This window comes from Mizuhopecten yessoensis, unplaced genomic scaffold (genome assembly GCF_002113885.1).
Source record: "Mizuhopecten yessoensis strain PY_sf001 unplaced genomic scaffold, ASM211388v2 scaffold716353, whole genome shotgun sequence".
In the NCBI taxonomy this organism is placed as follows: domain Eukaryota; kingdom Metazoa; phylum Mollusca; class Bivalvia; order Pectinida; family Pectinidae; genus Mizuhopecten; species Mizuhopecten yessoensis.
In genome coordinates, this window is record NW_018480074.1 from 676,324 (window position 1) to 693,299 (window position 16,976).

A 16,976-nucleotide genomic window follows, 5' to 3' on the forward strand; every position below is an offset into this window, starting at 1 on the left:
TGCCGTCTTTAATATGAAAATAAATATGAAAATGTTTTGTCACTATTTTTTATTGATTTCTGTTGTCTATTGCAGCACGAGGTAGAACAAACATAGAGCTTCGAGAACAGTTTGTATTGGCTGAGGGTGTAAGCCAATCAATGTCAGGCTTTGTTACACGTAGTCCGGGCGGAAGTGATCGTAGCTCCACCCATTCGGGGATGTCATGGAGCACACGATCGCCGAGCTCGGCCAGTGGTCCCATCACAAAGGTACGTCCACTAACGGTAAAAATGGAAGTCATTATTTACACGATTTCTAACCAAAACTTCTCTAATGAAATACAGTTTGATCTACAGGGCATGTACAGTTGTTCTGTGTTAATCAGTTAACAATATTCGTACCTAACTTTCCAGTAGCTCTTAGGTAAGGTGATTTACTGACCAAAAAAACAACCTATAAGCCTTTCAATAACTTCTTTTACCCAGCTAGTATTTGCTCTTGATAATTTCCCAGGGTTTTATTTACATTTAGTTCCTTTTCAAGATTTTAGTTAACTCTAAAACTACATGTCATACAAATTTTTATGATTGCTGATAAATATCTGTTGAATTTTCCTCTTTCTCATTATTTCATAATGAAAAATGGCACAACTAATGCTTTCTGACATTACCTTCAGTTTTCCTGCTTAAAATAATGCCTCAGACAATATGTATGTGTTCTAAGATATATAAGAAAAAGTACCCCGGGTATCAAAACTGTTAAAGGAATACTTGTTTTAAACATTTGAAGTTTTGAATGAGTAAAAGATTTTGATGTGAATTTCAATTTGAATTAATGCTATCAGCCAAGGAGGCGATTTTCTAGACCCAACTCTCTGGTAAGTGGCAGAAACATGATCTTAAACTGTTTTCTCATTATGGCAGTGTCCATCAAAACATATTTACAACTATATACACGGGTGATTTAAATATTTATTTACTTACTTATTTATTTATTTATTTAATATTTATTTACTGGGAAAGTTTGATCAATATTGCAAAGTTTGGTGTAGCTGGCAGCTATGACAGTGTGCAATTTTTAAATTGAAAGCTGATAATTGAAAACTTGTTGTAAAATCAAGAGTTGATACATTAAAAAGATGGGATATATGCACTGTGTTTATTGAGTGGAGTTTTAAGAATGGTGGATAAATATATATTGTGGGTTTTCCTGAATGTTACCCAGTATCAGTAATGGTTCAGCACTTAGATCTACGTGAAGATCAAATATAAATGACCTGAGCCTCATTTGTTGTTGTAGATACGAGAGAAGACCCAGTACCCAACACCATGGAAACAGCAACCACGCGTGAAGACAAGCCCAGATGGCGAGGTTAGGCAAATAATGGCCCGCACGGAACCAGACGGTACAAAGTTCATCAGGTCAAGGGTCGCACATGACCTGCGCAGCCCCAGGGAGATACAAAGCCCTGGAGGTCAGTATATACACACATGTAGATGTCTTCAGATCTGGTTGGCCTTGAGTCCTTTGGATAATGTGACAGTGTTATATGCTAATTATTTATACCTTAACTTATTGGGGGGGGNGGGGGAACAAATTCAGTGATTCTATACAACATAGTATGGTAACATCAAGTTCTACATTTTACAAAGACTGTGTGGTAAAGGTTAAAGGGTCAAGGGTCAAAGGTCACACTTGTGTTGTTTGTTATGTGTGTGTATGATGATTATTGTACAGTTACACGTTAGTTAAAGTACCCAGCTACAGAAATTACACTAACGACTGGACAGATTACATACAGTAAAACCTCGTTATACTGACACTATTTGTCCAGAGAAATTTTGGCGTTATAAAGGGGTTTGGCAATAACCTGAGGCAAACGTAAAAAGGGACATTGAAATATGCTGGCGATAAACAAGGGGCATTGTATCAAGGTTTTACTGTACATACAGTATTAATACATGTGGACAAAATCATTAGGGAAATCACTGTTGTTATGATTATTTGATGTTTTCAAAGATCTAAGCAAGAAGTGAATGTTGTTTCCTTGAAAAGATGAAATATTTCAATAATTATCATCATTATGTTTGTAGCTACACCGAGTCGCAGTTCAAGTCGGGCCAGCACCAATAGCCGACCGCCAAGTAGAGCAGACAGCGAGACATCAGAAACCAGTGAACCGGAAATATTCACAACAGTTCAAAAGGAAACACGCAAAATTGGAGGTCGAAGTGAGACAACCATGACATATCAGACACACGTAGTGCAAACACGGACTTCGGTTACTCCTGCCACGGCTCGTGTCAGCACTCCTACACGTGTGGGTACGCCAACACGGGTCGGCACGCCAACGGCACGGGGATCAAAAATACCAACACCTTACAAGAAAAAGTGATTTTGTGATTCAATTAGGTGTTGACAATATTCTTACTTTGGGTGGGACCTCCACTCGTACAGACATTTACGATTAAAACTATCGGATTTTGTTGTCAGCTTCATTATTCACAGACCAATATGCATCCTTGACCGAGTCACGTGACCAAAGACTAGCTATGTGATAAGCTATACCAGTGCGCTTAGGATTTCGACTTTCTTTTATTTCATTTTAAATTGAAAATGTATTGGACTTATTCCACTTGAGTGAAGATTTGGGGGAATCTTCATCGAATGGAGGAAGGTTTGAAGTATGAAGGATCTAAGTTGTATTTATTCATTCACGAAGGAAGAATCTTTAAAAAACTGGATAGCTTGCTTTATTTAGAAAAAGTAATATGTAGCCTAGTTGTAAACTGGGCCTGTATTATATCTTTTGATATTTGTTTTTGTATAATATATGTAGAGGGATTTTTTTTTCCTTTTTTTCCTTTTTTTTTTAAAACAAAGGTCTTTATTCCATTATACATTGAATGTATACAAAATTTCGTAGCTGTAGTAAATTATAATCGTATTGGTTTAAAAATTATAATCAAAGCATTTTTGATAGTAACCTGATGTAGATTTCTATACAAATAATGGTATATTCCGAAATGAATGTAAGGATTATAAAGAACTACCAGTTCTACTCTCAGTAAAAAATTTGAAAAAAAATTACCATATTCCAAGATTTCATGGTGCTTGTGTGTTCTTGTTTACAAGATTTGGAACTTTAAAATTTAGAGTTTCCAGCATGCCCTGCAGATTTAACGCATGGTTTTATATGGTCCACTGTCCTGTTTTTCTCAATGTATTAAGAGAAATTGTTTTTGCATTCTTGTTATGTTTAAAGCTCTACCGTGAATCTGACTGGCGTCGTGTCATTCCCGAGGGGTTGGTTAGCAAGGGTAACGCTGCTGCTTGTATCATTACACCATCCTTTGCTTAACAATTCGGTTTTATTTGAGAAATCAAATAAATCTTCATAATTATCTAGAAATCAAAAGGACATAGAAATCACCCCATAATTTCTATCAAATTCATATTTTTGCACCGTTTTGCTTGAATTTGAGAGATTGTTTTAGAGTGGGGGAAAATATCTATGCCTTGGAATGACGCAATGCCAAGAGTGTGTTTTTATGGTGGAAATATTGTTTATGCTTGCTGGAATTGAATATTGTGATATTCTAGAGAATATTTGAAATGTAGTATTTATCGTCAGATGAAAATATGAGTGAGTAGAATAAAGAGTGTATAAAAAAATAAATACAAGTCTCTATGTGTATATATAGGTTGGGATATATATAGATATATGTATATATTGTTTCTGGATAAATATCTATGGACTGTCATTTGGTTGTATAGTCCTGCCTCCTCACAATCTGTAGCCATCCTCATTTCCTAAGATGCTATTCCTGTAAATTTGACATGAATATGTTAATTAATGTAATTTACATGAATATTAATGAGATATATTTACACGTTCAAAGTGTATACGTTTATTCGATCTATAAGCAAAATATTATGATTTCAGTTATGTAATTAAATAATTTACATAGGTATGTTAAATATTATTCTAGCTGTTTGGAGTGGTTCATTTTAATGTATTTTTGTACGCAGTATGTAAATGAGGCTGAAAGAAGCAACCGTTACGGTGAATAGTCTTTTGATGTGACTGTTGGAGGAGAGAGATTTATTTATTCAAGGTAACGCCCACTCTACGTTCCAGTATTTAATGTGGAACATGTTTTAGTGTTGGTTTATCGGGATGGAGGTGGATTGTATGCATATCAAAGTTATATTTCCACTACAAGTGCTTTTCATGTATATGTAGCCTATATGTATATACCGGTATAAGTCGGTACCACACTCCTAGTGTATATACCGGTATAAGTCGGTACCACACTCCTAGTGTATATAGGATATAAATAGGTATCAGGTCAACGTTATACACTTGTACTTAAAATAATGCTGTAATATTCTTCAAGTGTTGCTGTGTGATATTAAAAATAAGAATATTTCCGTAATCATGCAATATTTTGCACGATCGTTAGTAAAGCTTGCTGTAATAATCACTGAAAATAAATTATGTAAATGTGATAAACACCTACCAATAAAATATATGAATATTGAAAATAATGCTGACAGTATGAACATGTTGAGAATAAATATAAAATATTCACCTGATGTGAATATAGAATAATCATGAAATCTTGAATATTGAATTATTCATATCACACTATATGAGTATTACAGTATTTATTGGATGTGAATATTTATATATTCATCCCGTCATTCCTTCCTGTAATGTAATTATTCATTTGCTCATTTTATGTAATCATCATACATATACATTGTAATCATGTATCGAGCTATAAATATCACTGTGAGAGACGCCACGTAGCCTGCTATATACGGCCAGTGGGGCTGATGGGAGGGGGGGCAGACAGTATATCTGGTTACTAGGGTTACACTATATACCAACACTTATACAAATTTTCATTTTGTTTCCATGACAACGTGAGGAATAAGTTGTTTCTGTATGTTTCTGAATAATTGTATTGGGTATGCATGTGGAATCTGTACCGCGTCCCTGGGGTATGTGCCCTTGGGGGAAGGGCACTGTCCCAGGGGTAGGGGTGTGGTCCTCTAAACACCAGTAACTGTAAGCATTGATATTCAGCTTCCTTGCTTCATATGCAAGTCAAATGGAATAAGTAAAAGGAATCTCAATATGCATCTGTTGTTGTTGTTGTTTCTTTACATCTGTTGTTGTTGTTAACTTGACAGTTTATGGTTAAATGTGAGTTCTGTAACTTTTGTGTTGACTATTGTAGCAGGACCACATAGGGATCACTCTACTGGCGGTGTTGTCAGTTGCATCATTGGCACAAAGGTTTCCTTGCAATGACTCTTAAGGAATGCTTTGATTTTCATGAAACATCCCTCAAATAAAGTATTAACTAGAACTGTCGCCTATGGGCGAGATATTCAGCCATTTCAGTAACGTAATTCATTCGTGACCTTTGACCTTTCAAAACGAGGAAAGTTGAAACCTTTATATATGTTAAATATTATTTCCTCTAGTATATAACCATAAGATTGAATAAAAAATAACAAAAAGGTCTTGCATTTTCTAAACAATGTCATGGTCTAGAGAAGGTTTATGAACCAAGGGCCATAACTTCGTGAAAAGGAGAGATAACCCAATGAAAAGGATTTTACGCACATCCCCAAGCTGCAAGGATTGTTATCAGCAAATTTCATTGAAATCCAGTACACGGTACTACATTGCGTCGACAGACGGACAACCTGATTCAAGTATACCAGTTGCGGGGGTATAATTACCAGCTCAGATTTTTACCCATAGATCAATGTGCCCACCAGCCACCAACGTGCTTTATCACCTGAACCGGTTTCTGTGCGATAACCCTTTAAGGAATGGCTTGATTTTAAATCAACTACGTGTAGCGGAATTTGACTGGGTCAAGCGTCAGCGACAAAGCAGCTCAATTGGTAGAGTGCCCGTCTAGATTTCGTGGAGTGGTCGCAGGTTCGAATCCTAATCTGGCCCTGCATTTTTCCTGTCCTGTTACAGTGGTGCCTGTGACCAACCCTTGTTTCTGAAGCTGGGTTGAATTCATGGGCGAAGTCTTCGAAAAAGGAGGGAGGAATGTAGTGGAATTGTTCCTTCTCCCGTTACATACGAAATACAAATTGCCACCAATAGCTGTCCCTAAATTTGAGGGAAGTCACATGGTTACCATATGATAACTTTTGAAGAAATGTTTTGGATATTCATGAAACTTTTATACATGCCTATACATTTTGTGGTATCTATTGCCCACGTCAGTTTGATTTTGACTAAATTCTGAAAATTAACAAGACTGCCAGTGCAAGCTTACCACACATCCACTTCCATAGAATTCTTGTTTAGTTTTTGCAATTTTTTTATTGCTCTTCCACTGAAATATGTAGTGATTAGAATTTGCCGGAGGAGACACAACAGGTATGTATAATCTTCGAGATCCTGTTTATACTGTACAAGAAATTTAATTTGAATTCTATAAATACAAATGTTTTGGATTTAAAGTGATGAGAAAAATATAGGTGTAAAATTGAATCTGGGACATTTCAATGTTCTCGTACAGGTAATTGGTCACTTTGATTTATTAATTCATATTTTTAATGTTTTCTTACCCATCAGACCTTGATTGAAGTTCAAAATAGCGAGAAATTTGACTCATAAATGTTCAAAAGACATTGAGAAAGGACTTGGGGCGTTAAGGGTCCTTTTTGGTCCAACTTAAATTTATTTGCCAATTTCTGTTATAAACATCATATTGGTTAATTTGGGCGATCTTTCTTGGTACATATTATTTTTCCAATGCTCATGCATAGATGCCCTACCATAGCAACGAACTGCGTTGCTATGCAGAAATAGTCAAAGTATGGTGTTTTTGGACAGTTAACATGCAGAAATGAAAGCCTCCGCACGAGACCCCAAAAAAATCTTTTCTACAAATGAACATTGGTATAACAATATTTATTTGTTTGTTGCATGCGGAGGCTTTAAAAAATTGAAGAGGTTTATTTAATTTCCTTCATAATGGGCAATTTTTAACCAAATAGCGCACAACAGACAACATTCACACATTTTATCATGAAAATTTGTGTTTATGTCTCTCTTTGTAATGCCAGATCTCCTAAACCAGTTGTCGAATGAATTTGAAATTTCATATTTGCGTACTTCATTTATTCCAGATTACGAATATAACAACTAATCCTAAATCGACGATGAGGCCAGAAATGTCCTTTGGATCTTCAACATTTGATTAGTTCCTCACATGGAAAGTATACTCATGGTTGTTGGAATATTACAAACATCTTTTTTTCCCCACAATGACAAGTGTGCTTCTTGAATTATACGGTTTAAACGGACAATTTATTGAAGCAAATTATTTCTCTTTATCTTCATACTCTAATTTAACCTGATTATTTTGTATTCAAATCTGTCTGTGAACAGAAACATCTTAATAGATTTAAATATTATGATACTTATATTCCTTGATTGTGATATATTTTGTAAAGTAAAGCAACTCTAATGTGTTGTGTGAAATCAAACCCACTGTCACTGTGTTGTCTGCCGACTGCGTGGTACTGTACATGTTTACTTCTCCCAGAAATGCCTTGGTATTGGCCTGTTTTGATCGTAGCTATATTTCCCACCCGATTTTCCCAAAAGATAAAACTGACCACACTGACTAACTACACCACTTTTGTTAGGAGATATTTATGTTCAGTATCTACTAGATTTAGGGTATCATTTCACTAACTAGCCTCTTTAACATCAACAGATAACTTTTTAATACTGCTCAAACCACAGATTTAATTACAGATATATTCTCAAACAAACAACAACAGAAAGTATTTCAATCTTATGCAGATTTTTGTTTATTTAGCTCAAAATATGAACTTGATACAAATTGCTAAGTGAAGTAAAAGCAATCTTAAAAAGATCTCGGCACACATCTCAGTTGCCATATATGGCTGTAGTTGTGCTACATTCTCCTGTTGCTATAGTAACAGAGTGATGGACAGACTTTGATTACAAAAAAAGTATTTCAACTCAAAAACCCATTGTATGCTCCAATGTCTACAGTAAAACAAGATTGTGTGTAAATATGTTTAAAACTCGGCACACATCGCAACTCTGTATCAAAATTGCATAGACTGGGGCCAACAAATGTGCATCAGCATAACCTTTCTTTGAAATTAAAACAAAAAACAAAAAAAACACAGTTACATGTTGTTGACCTGGTAAACATGAGACAGACATATTTGTACTAGTCTCCGGAAAAGGTGACAAATTGGTGCCCAAAGTTACAAAGTAGCCGTACAAACTTGTGTGACAAATGTTGCCATTAGTTACGGTGAACATTTCGACATTTTCTATATGATCAAAATGTACCCATTCATAGCATTCCGACTCTAACCGGCAACGACCTCCAACGTAAATGTCAAGTGATCCATAAGGTCAAGGGTCACACTTGGACAGATAGTTCAAGGTCGTATTCCGTCTTGATGACAGAGTAGAAAACAACAAAAGGACCGGCCCTTTGTTTAAGATCATATAATATTATAGAACAACAAGAGTAGACAACTACCGCTACACTGACCGTGCCAGCTAGAGTCGGAAATAAATACTCTATCGGAATGCTTCTAGAAAAAGCTGTCGGGGCACATGTATAGAGAAAATCTATACCCTCATGTCTAATAGGTTTCCATGGCAACAGAGTTGCTACAGTAACAGAATACTTTAAAGATCACCTTAGTCCTCCATCACCTGTTTGTCCTTTTGAATTTCGCTCGTATTTATTGATTTTGTTTACCTTCCAGTACAAATACAACTCCTGGAACATCGAAAATGAAAAGACCAATCTCGAAACAACGTCTTCCAAGAATGACACCCCAAACTTGGTCAACCAATTTTTTGCTCACATTGGCAATTTTTTTGCATCTGAAATTTGTTCTTAGCATAACACAATACAGTATTTGTCTTTGGTAAGAAGAGAGGCACTTTTAACCAAACCCACATCAGCAATTTCCTTACCATTTCATTCCTTCCGCATCTGTTTTACATAAAAAAATCTTGTCTGGGGAAATGTTTTGAATTAGCTTTATAAAGAGTCTGTTTACATTGTGATTTAACAGTTAGTGCTCATCAAAAGAAACTGAGATTCAAAATTCCAGGCATATATATGAACATTAAATGCATTTTTATGTTTTTTTCTCAACTGTAAATATTATCAACATTCTCTTTTTTTTTTCTCTCTTTACTTTATTTGTACATGTTTTTAGCTGTCATGGAAACTTAGTTCATCAACAGCAAACAAAAGGAGACTTGGTGATATTATTTTATATTTTTAAAAACTTTTTTGGAAGGAATAAAACTTAACAACTATATAAAATTACCTTTTTAGTGAAGAACTGTTATGAAACTTCAAACAAACAAAAAAATAATAATATAGAAAGTGACACATTCTCCGACTCATACCTTACAAAAACTTGTCAAAATATGTCACCAGCGTGAATCATACCTTTCCACACTATAATGAAATCACAGATCGTCAACGACGCAGGTCCGAGACCAACGTCTTAGCCCACCCGTTTACCGGCACACAAGTGCCTAGACTGTACACGTTCAAATCAAAACATTACTTTGGAAAGTAATAATTATATAATAATAAATTAATACCTATGTATACAAACTTATTTACAAACTACAATAAAAAAAAAAAAAGGATTTTAAACTGTACAGTAACCTAATATACACACTGACCACAATAACTAAGCAACACAAAAAATGTACATCAACTCGAAATCAAAAAATAATACCACCAGCACATGATGGTTGGATAAATACAGCCTACAGCAAGGTACCACAAATATACATAAACATTGAAGGGCAAGGACATTTTATAACAAACGGGAGTCATAGCACAGTTTTTAATTTTTCAGATAGTTTATCGTTCATGTTTTCTGTTCAAAAACGAAATTTCGAACAACAACAGAAATATCACACATGACGAAAATATTTGGCACTTAATATTTTGTGTAATCAGGTTCACCATGCAAGACACAAGTACAAATCTTTGGCAGATAGTTTGGATGTCTGATTTCATGTTGCTTGACAACACCGACACATACTTTTGCAAGGAGAATCCAGAAATTCAAGAAATTTCAGAGAGAAAGTGTCTGTAGAAAATTCAGATATCAAGATTTTTCGGGCGTAATAGGTAAAGTTAAAAGAAAAGGAAAGAAATTGACACGAGACCAACATCCAACCCTAGAAATGAACAGTATATTTGTGGAAAGTTATTAACAATGGTACTTGTGGAAGACTCGGAGGTGCTACACGTATAACAGGTGAGTTTATAGGTGCACATCATTTTGATTACATGCCAGTTGGATAATATTACACCACTACAAAACTCTCAACAAGTTAGGATAATAATATACTGTTTTATATGAATCGGTTCCCTCCCCGTAAATATGGTGTCAAAACCTTGTTTCACAAGAACTTGTTGGACAACTAGCTGACCTTTATGGTCGTATAATATTAAATTGTCCAGTTTTTCTTGAAATTTTACATTTTTTTTTTTTTGAAATACAAGTAGCACTTAATGAGTTGTTGGATTTGAGATTATTTATATAAATGTATATGTATGTGATGGGCTGGACCTCCCATTCCAAAATGAGTTTTATAACACTTTGGCGACGTCCAATGCCAGATTGAATAAGCTCCCTTTTAATGGCAAGAAAAATCTCCTCGTTACTGCCGATTTGGCCACAGTGAACTTATAATACTATGAGTAATCACGACTTGTAACGTCGTTCCTTTGTTACGACTCCAGTCAGGTGACTGAAATCCATACAGAGGCCATTTATACCAACACGCACACAGTCAAAACATTCGCACTAACATATGATTAAATTTGACAATAAACCAACATAGGACATACGTTATCTAGCATGTGTTGAAGGAGGATGACGATGCCCACCTTCCCAGCTGTACGTCAAACACTGACGTATCAACGTTTATGTTGTCAACACATCAAGGTACATGGGAAGGGTCAATGGCGACATCATTTGCGTGATGCGGTGACAACGGACAAGTGAAATCATGAAATAGTTCTACTCCATGACGAAGAATACAACATTTTGCGATGACAAAAGTCACTCACAGTTTTCACACAAGTCTTTTAAAAATCACTGTTTTCTTTAATGTAACAACATAATAAATAATAAGATGATAAAGAGTGCTAAAATAAATTAAACATGTGATAAGCATGTTAGCGAGGATTTCTGGATGACATGGAAATAACAAGGGGTGCAGTATCACAATTAAAACTCCTAGAACCCAGGGCATGGGTTCAAATCCACAACAAAACGCCAACAACTTATAACGTAGATGCCATTTAACAAAGCGATGGGTAGACAAGGCTACACCAACAAGTTGTTCACATAACACACAGGGACTTGAGTATGGGGGCCAACACTGAACTCAAAATTAGTCAGCTATTTACCAGAATATAGATGTTTGTCACCTCCAAACAAAAGAGTTCCTCAAATCAAAATTATGGATTTTCTTGATCCATTTCTTCACTGGCCTATGAAGCTGCTGTTAGGTCATTAAGGTAAAGGTCGAGCCTTACTAAGGTCAAGGTCAAGCCTTAAGTAGGACTTGTTTTGTTTGGAGCAGACAAACCAGACAAATGCTGACCAAGAATTCACAACAATGTTCTATATGATCTACTCTACTTTAATATCATTTATCATTCCCTGGTAACCTTGGTAACCTTAACAATACAACATTACTGACATTTGTCAATTTGTTACTTCTGAGAATTTGAAAAAAAATCTGGAAATATATTTCGCAACTATTTAATGGTATTTCAAATGATGATTCAACTCTATACCCCCATTTTAATTCACTGTCAAGATAAAATTTAGTTTGACATAGCAGTGAAATATGAGCAAGAACATTTTTTCAATTACTGCAAAAGTGGATACTTTTTTTTTTTTCTTTTCTGATATATCTTCAACAAATACTGTCTTATTTTTTCTCGTCTAACTATTTCTACGGGGATCTTCTTTTAAATTAACTACAGTTTCTGAACAAAGCTTTATAGATATACGAAACCCCATTCCCCTCCCCCTTATACACACGCACGCACACAAGACCTCTTCACAGAACGGCTAGAAAACAACCATATATGTGAACACAACGAAACATATTTGACCAGTACAAGGGAAGATAACTCACTCTCTACACCAACAACTAAAATCGTGAAAGACTCTCTAGTTATTTACATACATTCTCAATGCATAATCAATACATGTTCCGTAGAATCAAAGTTAAAGAAATCACCAGGGCTTCATTTTTCATTATTGCTGAGAAATTAATCTTAAAAAGCAGAAAAAAAATTGGTGTTCATCAAATTATCATTAAAGTGTCAAGGTCAAATATACCAACAAGCTTGTGTAGCCATTGTCGATATTTCGACGAGATTTTGCATATTTGACATGACATCAACACTAACTGTGCTTGGCATATTATTGGTTAACTCCATGAGGTAGAACACTTGCTTTCAATATTTACATTTTCAAATTTTTTGTCTGATAATCCTTAGTGAATTAATTAAAGAAAAATAATAATCCAAATCAAATCAAATAAACACTTTGGCAATTCTATCCGTTTCTTTGCATGGGCAGCACAACTGTCCTGAATTTATTGCTAGCATTCTACATTATAACAAACTTTTAAACACAATACATTTACATCACTAGATGAAAAGCAACAGAAATCTTACTGTCAATGTTCCTGTTTGAATTAGTCTAATCTATCTACAGCAAACATCAAATCAATAATTGTGACTTCAATCTGAAAGTTAATTTCCCATATTTTTCACAAAAGGAAGAGTTCCAAAATCAAAACTAAATCATCCAAGGTCTGTATTGATCATTTCTTACGAGAATTTGACAAAAACTGTTATCAAACGAAAGAAGGCATGATTCAAATTAATCTGGGAAAAACTGTTTGAAATTTTAATTCTTATTTTTTTTTCAAAGAGGTAGTTATACCATACATGCATGCTATAGATAAATTAAGTGTACTGGTGAATCTTAAGGTATCCCAATAAACATCAGATAACAAACTCCAACTCGAATGCCATCAGGGGTTCACCATCTCACCCGTCGGGACAGCAAGTGACAAGTCACATGATTCAACAGACCAATCCTGAATTTTGTAGTCGCATAACATGATAGAGAATTAGTTGTTTGAGGTACATGGTTCCAATATATATAAAAAATGGATGACGAAAGGTGATGATTTTACAGATGAATATACATATGGAAGAAAAGTTTTAGGGCCTTTTTCTTCAAAATGACAACACTACATCTAAGTAAGTTGATGGGGGGGGGGGGGGGAGAAAAAAAATTGAGTAGCACTTGGACTAGGTGTTAATGATGAAGGGGGGCGATAATGTTACAATCGGGAGGACTAGTTTGAACAACGTATTTCATTTCACTAACGCTAGTGTTCTGGACACAGAACATAACAGATGTCGGTAATAACAACATGTCTATTTACAGTCTATCTGAGGCCTCTTCTTCCATTTATGGTCATAACAATTGTCGTAATAATAATTGTTATCACACAAACATCAATAATTATCATCATTAACTATTAACGTATACAATTCTAGTACTATCAAGGGAGATTTTATCTACGTTCTTTTGGGTAAGGAAAAAAAGGGGAAAAAATATTTCGAAAATTTTAAAGGAAAAATCAAATCATTCACATACTGACGTTATATACGTTATACAAAAACGTTTATGCACAATTTGCATAGGTATTTTTTTTTGTACTTTTTGGAATTCAAGAAATACTTAACAACTTCATTGTGATAATTACAGGTAACTGTACAGTAGTTAAAGTTACAGAGATAAAAGGGTAATAATAAGGGAGATAATCAAAGCTCCCTGAAACAACACTAATAAAATAACTTAAAAGTCTCAATTGTTTACAAGTATTTGGCTTTGAGTGAATTATAGTCATATATGTATACAATAATATACAGGACAATGTACAAACGTCTACATGCTAATTATAATACTACAGATTTTAGTTAAACCATACATTAAAACAAGGGTAAAGCTCATTAAAATCTCAAAATGCTGTTTGAGTAAAATTCGGTTTAGAAGTCATTGTTAAAAAGACAAGTTTACACAAATTCTCGAGGCTGAACTTTTATCACAAGTGCAGCCCAGTTTGTACCAGATCTAGGAGGACGTGAAAACTAGTGTCATGATCTTAGTTTTGTTATTCTTTTTTCATTGTGTGATTGAGTCACACTGATCTAATGCATCAGTAAGATATACACACGTTAGATAGGTACACACCCTTCCAAAATTTCAAACCAAATACACAGACATCAAATTTGTCGTGAAATTCCAACTGAAGATTTGTCCAGAAATAGATTTTAATGTGTACACCGTAGTTTAGATGAAGGGAGAGGCTTCTGTTAACATGTCTGTTTTAACAATGGCGATTCTAGGATTTTGTTTATGTGGTAATTTCTCAGATGCGTGTTTGTGTACAAACCGGTAACAACATGAGTTTAAAAGTCACCGTGTTCGTACAAGTTCAAAGGTCACAAATCACGTACAAGTTCAGAGGTCACAGTGACATAACGGTGGATACAATTTTTCAAAACAGTATGTTAAATAGTATATAATGGTAGTCTGCTATCACAGCCAAGCAAAGCAGGTCTGGGGGGCGGGGCTCACATGCCCCACCCCCTGCCTCCCTCGTGTCAAGTCTGTTGGTTCTGTGTCTGTTTTGGGGTATTGGCCACTGGGGTGGGAGGTGCCGGGGGCGGAGCTTGTCCTGAGTGAGAGGGTCCGGGTGGGCCTGAGTGACCATTACCAGATCCTTCCATGCCATCTCCTGGGAAATAACGCTCTGCAAAGAAACAGGATGAGGTGTATAGCTTATAACTTTATTTATTTTACAGCAATTGTTAACAACTTTTATTAATCGGTCTTGTTGGCCTAGATTAAAGCTCACTTAGGGTCTTAATGCTGGAGGAAACCGAGAGTACCCATCAAAAAAGTCCCAAGCAGTAGGGCAGGTGATCCAACACTTTTCATGTATGATCAGGGAATGAAATCTCGGCAGTCTTAACGAAAGCGTGGAGTGTGCTTTCCACAGCTTCACCCAACCATTATAGGCATTATATTTATATTGCTACATATTTCAATCTTACAACCCCTCGTATTTAATTTGTAATCTTTGTTTAATAAGAGGTTCCATTCCTCACTGTTGATGCTGTGTACGCCTTACCTTCGCTCAGTAGAGGTTCATCGTTGTTGACACCGTGCATGATGTTAGCCAGCATGTTATAGTCCATGCCCTCGTCTAGGGGGATGAACGGCGTGGTCCACCGGGGTATGGGTGTTGACCGTGGAGTGGAACGAGGCGTACCCACCGGTGAAGCGATCAGACTCAATGTAGTGGGACTGATCACGCCACTGAGGGCATTCACAGGGCTAAGACTGGGGTAGGAAAACACCTGAAAAATAGACAGGTAAGTCAATATAAAACGACAGGGGAAGTAGACAGGTATATCAATATAAACTAGAAATTTGTTTTGGTGAATGGCAGAGACTCAGAATAGGCAAACAATATGTCACCATTCGGGTTGGAGATTTCCCTTGCACACCCTCAATGTAGGAGAATATGATATTATTTCTTTCACAAAGTCATATAATGCACATTCTTAATGTCTAACTGGTGATTTCTGCAAGTTAACTTTGTAAAATTTATTATATGCTAATCACTCTCTTGATAAGCTGCTACAGAAGGCATTACAGATTTCAGCGTATCACACTTTTTTTTAATGAAGACAATGACAAATTACCTGATGTCCCTGCGGATGTATGTGAGCGAAGGCATGCTCAGGCCGAGTCAATACTGAAAACGGGCTGGACATGATCGTCCGGTTGAAAGGAGGCGTTCCCGGTGAGGAGCTAATACCCTGACTCGAGTTATTATTGTTAGAAGAACCTGCCAATCAAAAAAACAGCAAAGTAAGCAAATCATCAATCACATATGGTGTTCTCCTATTCCAGTAACAGTTTCACACTAATTTCCATAACATATTACTTTTGTAAACAACAGTGTTCTATAAAAAGTATCTACTTAATAATGGAGGCACGGCCGGGTAGTCCAGTGGTAGGACGCCAGGTTCGTGACCGAAGGGTTGCGGGTTGTTTCTTTGAGCAAGATACTTTTACTCCGCTTGTTCCAGTCTACTCAGCTGTAAATGAGTATGTGTTTGGGCAGCGCTAGAATTGTAGAATGCTAGCTGTGAGCGCCGAAATGGAAGCACTGGCTGTATGCTTCCCAGGGAGCTGAGAAAGATATTGGCTGGTTATGAAGGCCCTAAAACCATGGATAATAATTTGTGAACCGCTTTGAGACAACCTATGAACTAGCCCGCGCTAGAGCGGTATATAAGAACCTGGAATTATTATTATATTATTATTTATTATAATATTTTTTGTCTCATTAAAGATGGCTAACGATCATTATAACAAACAGTATTAGATATGACATTCTTTACAAGTCTAAATGTTTTCTCAACAGCTGTCATGAAGCAGGAAGTGTCTGTATGATTTCTTGATTAAATTATGTATTTTAAAAGTGCTCTCCGTTGGCTGCTTCAGTCAGGTCTGTCTGTGTTAACTGGGAACTATGGTACACCATACACAGCTCTTTGTTTCCTTCACAAGCTGCTATATTGAAACTTTCTTCTACAGTATGAATCTTCCGAATTTGAGTCCCCAAAAAGCTCAAATTTGATCTAGCATGACATCTAAATAAGCAATACACAAAGTTTTTTTCCAATCTTTCTACAGGAAAAAAGTCCAGAATGCTATGAATTACATTTTGTCATTTCCACAACGAACCTGGCTATGTAGGTTACGTTTTAACGTCTGAATAACATTAT

At 35.8% G+C, this 16,976-nt stretch overlaps 2 protein-coding genes across 11 annotated transcripts in view; one reads left to right on the plus strand and one right to left on the minus strand.

Annotated features, from left to right (window-relative positions):
• The window catches only part of LOC110443581, a 230,151-nt gene extending 225,018 nt beyond the window's left edge, over positions 1-5,133 (plus strand). Inside the window, exons 99-102 of the mRNA XM_021487872.1 lie at positions 76-251; positions 827-859; positions 1,282-1,456; positions 2,076-5,133. Of these exons, the coding sequence (XP_021343547.1) occupies positions 76-251; positions 827-859; positions 1,282-1,456; positions 2,076-2,377 (686 nt within the window). The 3' untranslated portion in view covers positions 2,378-5,133. The remainder of the gene's footprint in view (positions 1-75; positions 252-826; positions 860-1,281; positions 1,457-2,075) is intronic.
• Positions 5,134-7,830: 2,697 nt separating this feature from the next.
• Positions 7,831-16,976, minus strand: part of LOC110443573 (nuclear factor 1 X-type-like) — a 95,298-nt gene continuing 86,152 nt past the window's right edge. For all 10 annotated transcript variants that reach the window (XM_021487856.1, XM_021487861.1, XM_021487858.1 and 7 more), the window contains 3 exons: positions 15,885-16,030; positions 15,308-15,536; positions 7,831-14,926 (listed from right to left, as the gene is read on the minus strand). In XM_021487856.1, the coding sequence (XP_021343531.1) occupies positions 14,778-14,926; positions 15,308-15,536; positions 15,885-16,030 (524 nt within the window). In that variant the 3' untranslated portion in view covers positions 7,831-14,777. The remainder of the gene's footprint in view (positions 14,927-15,307; positions 15,537-15,884; positions 16,031-16,976) is intronic.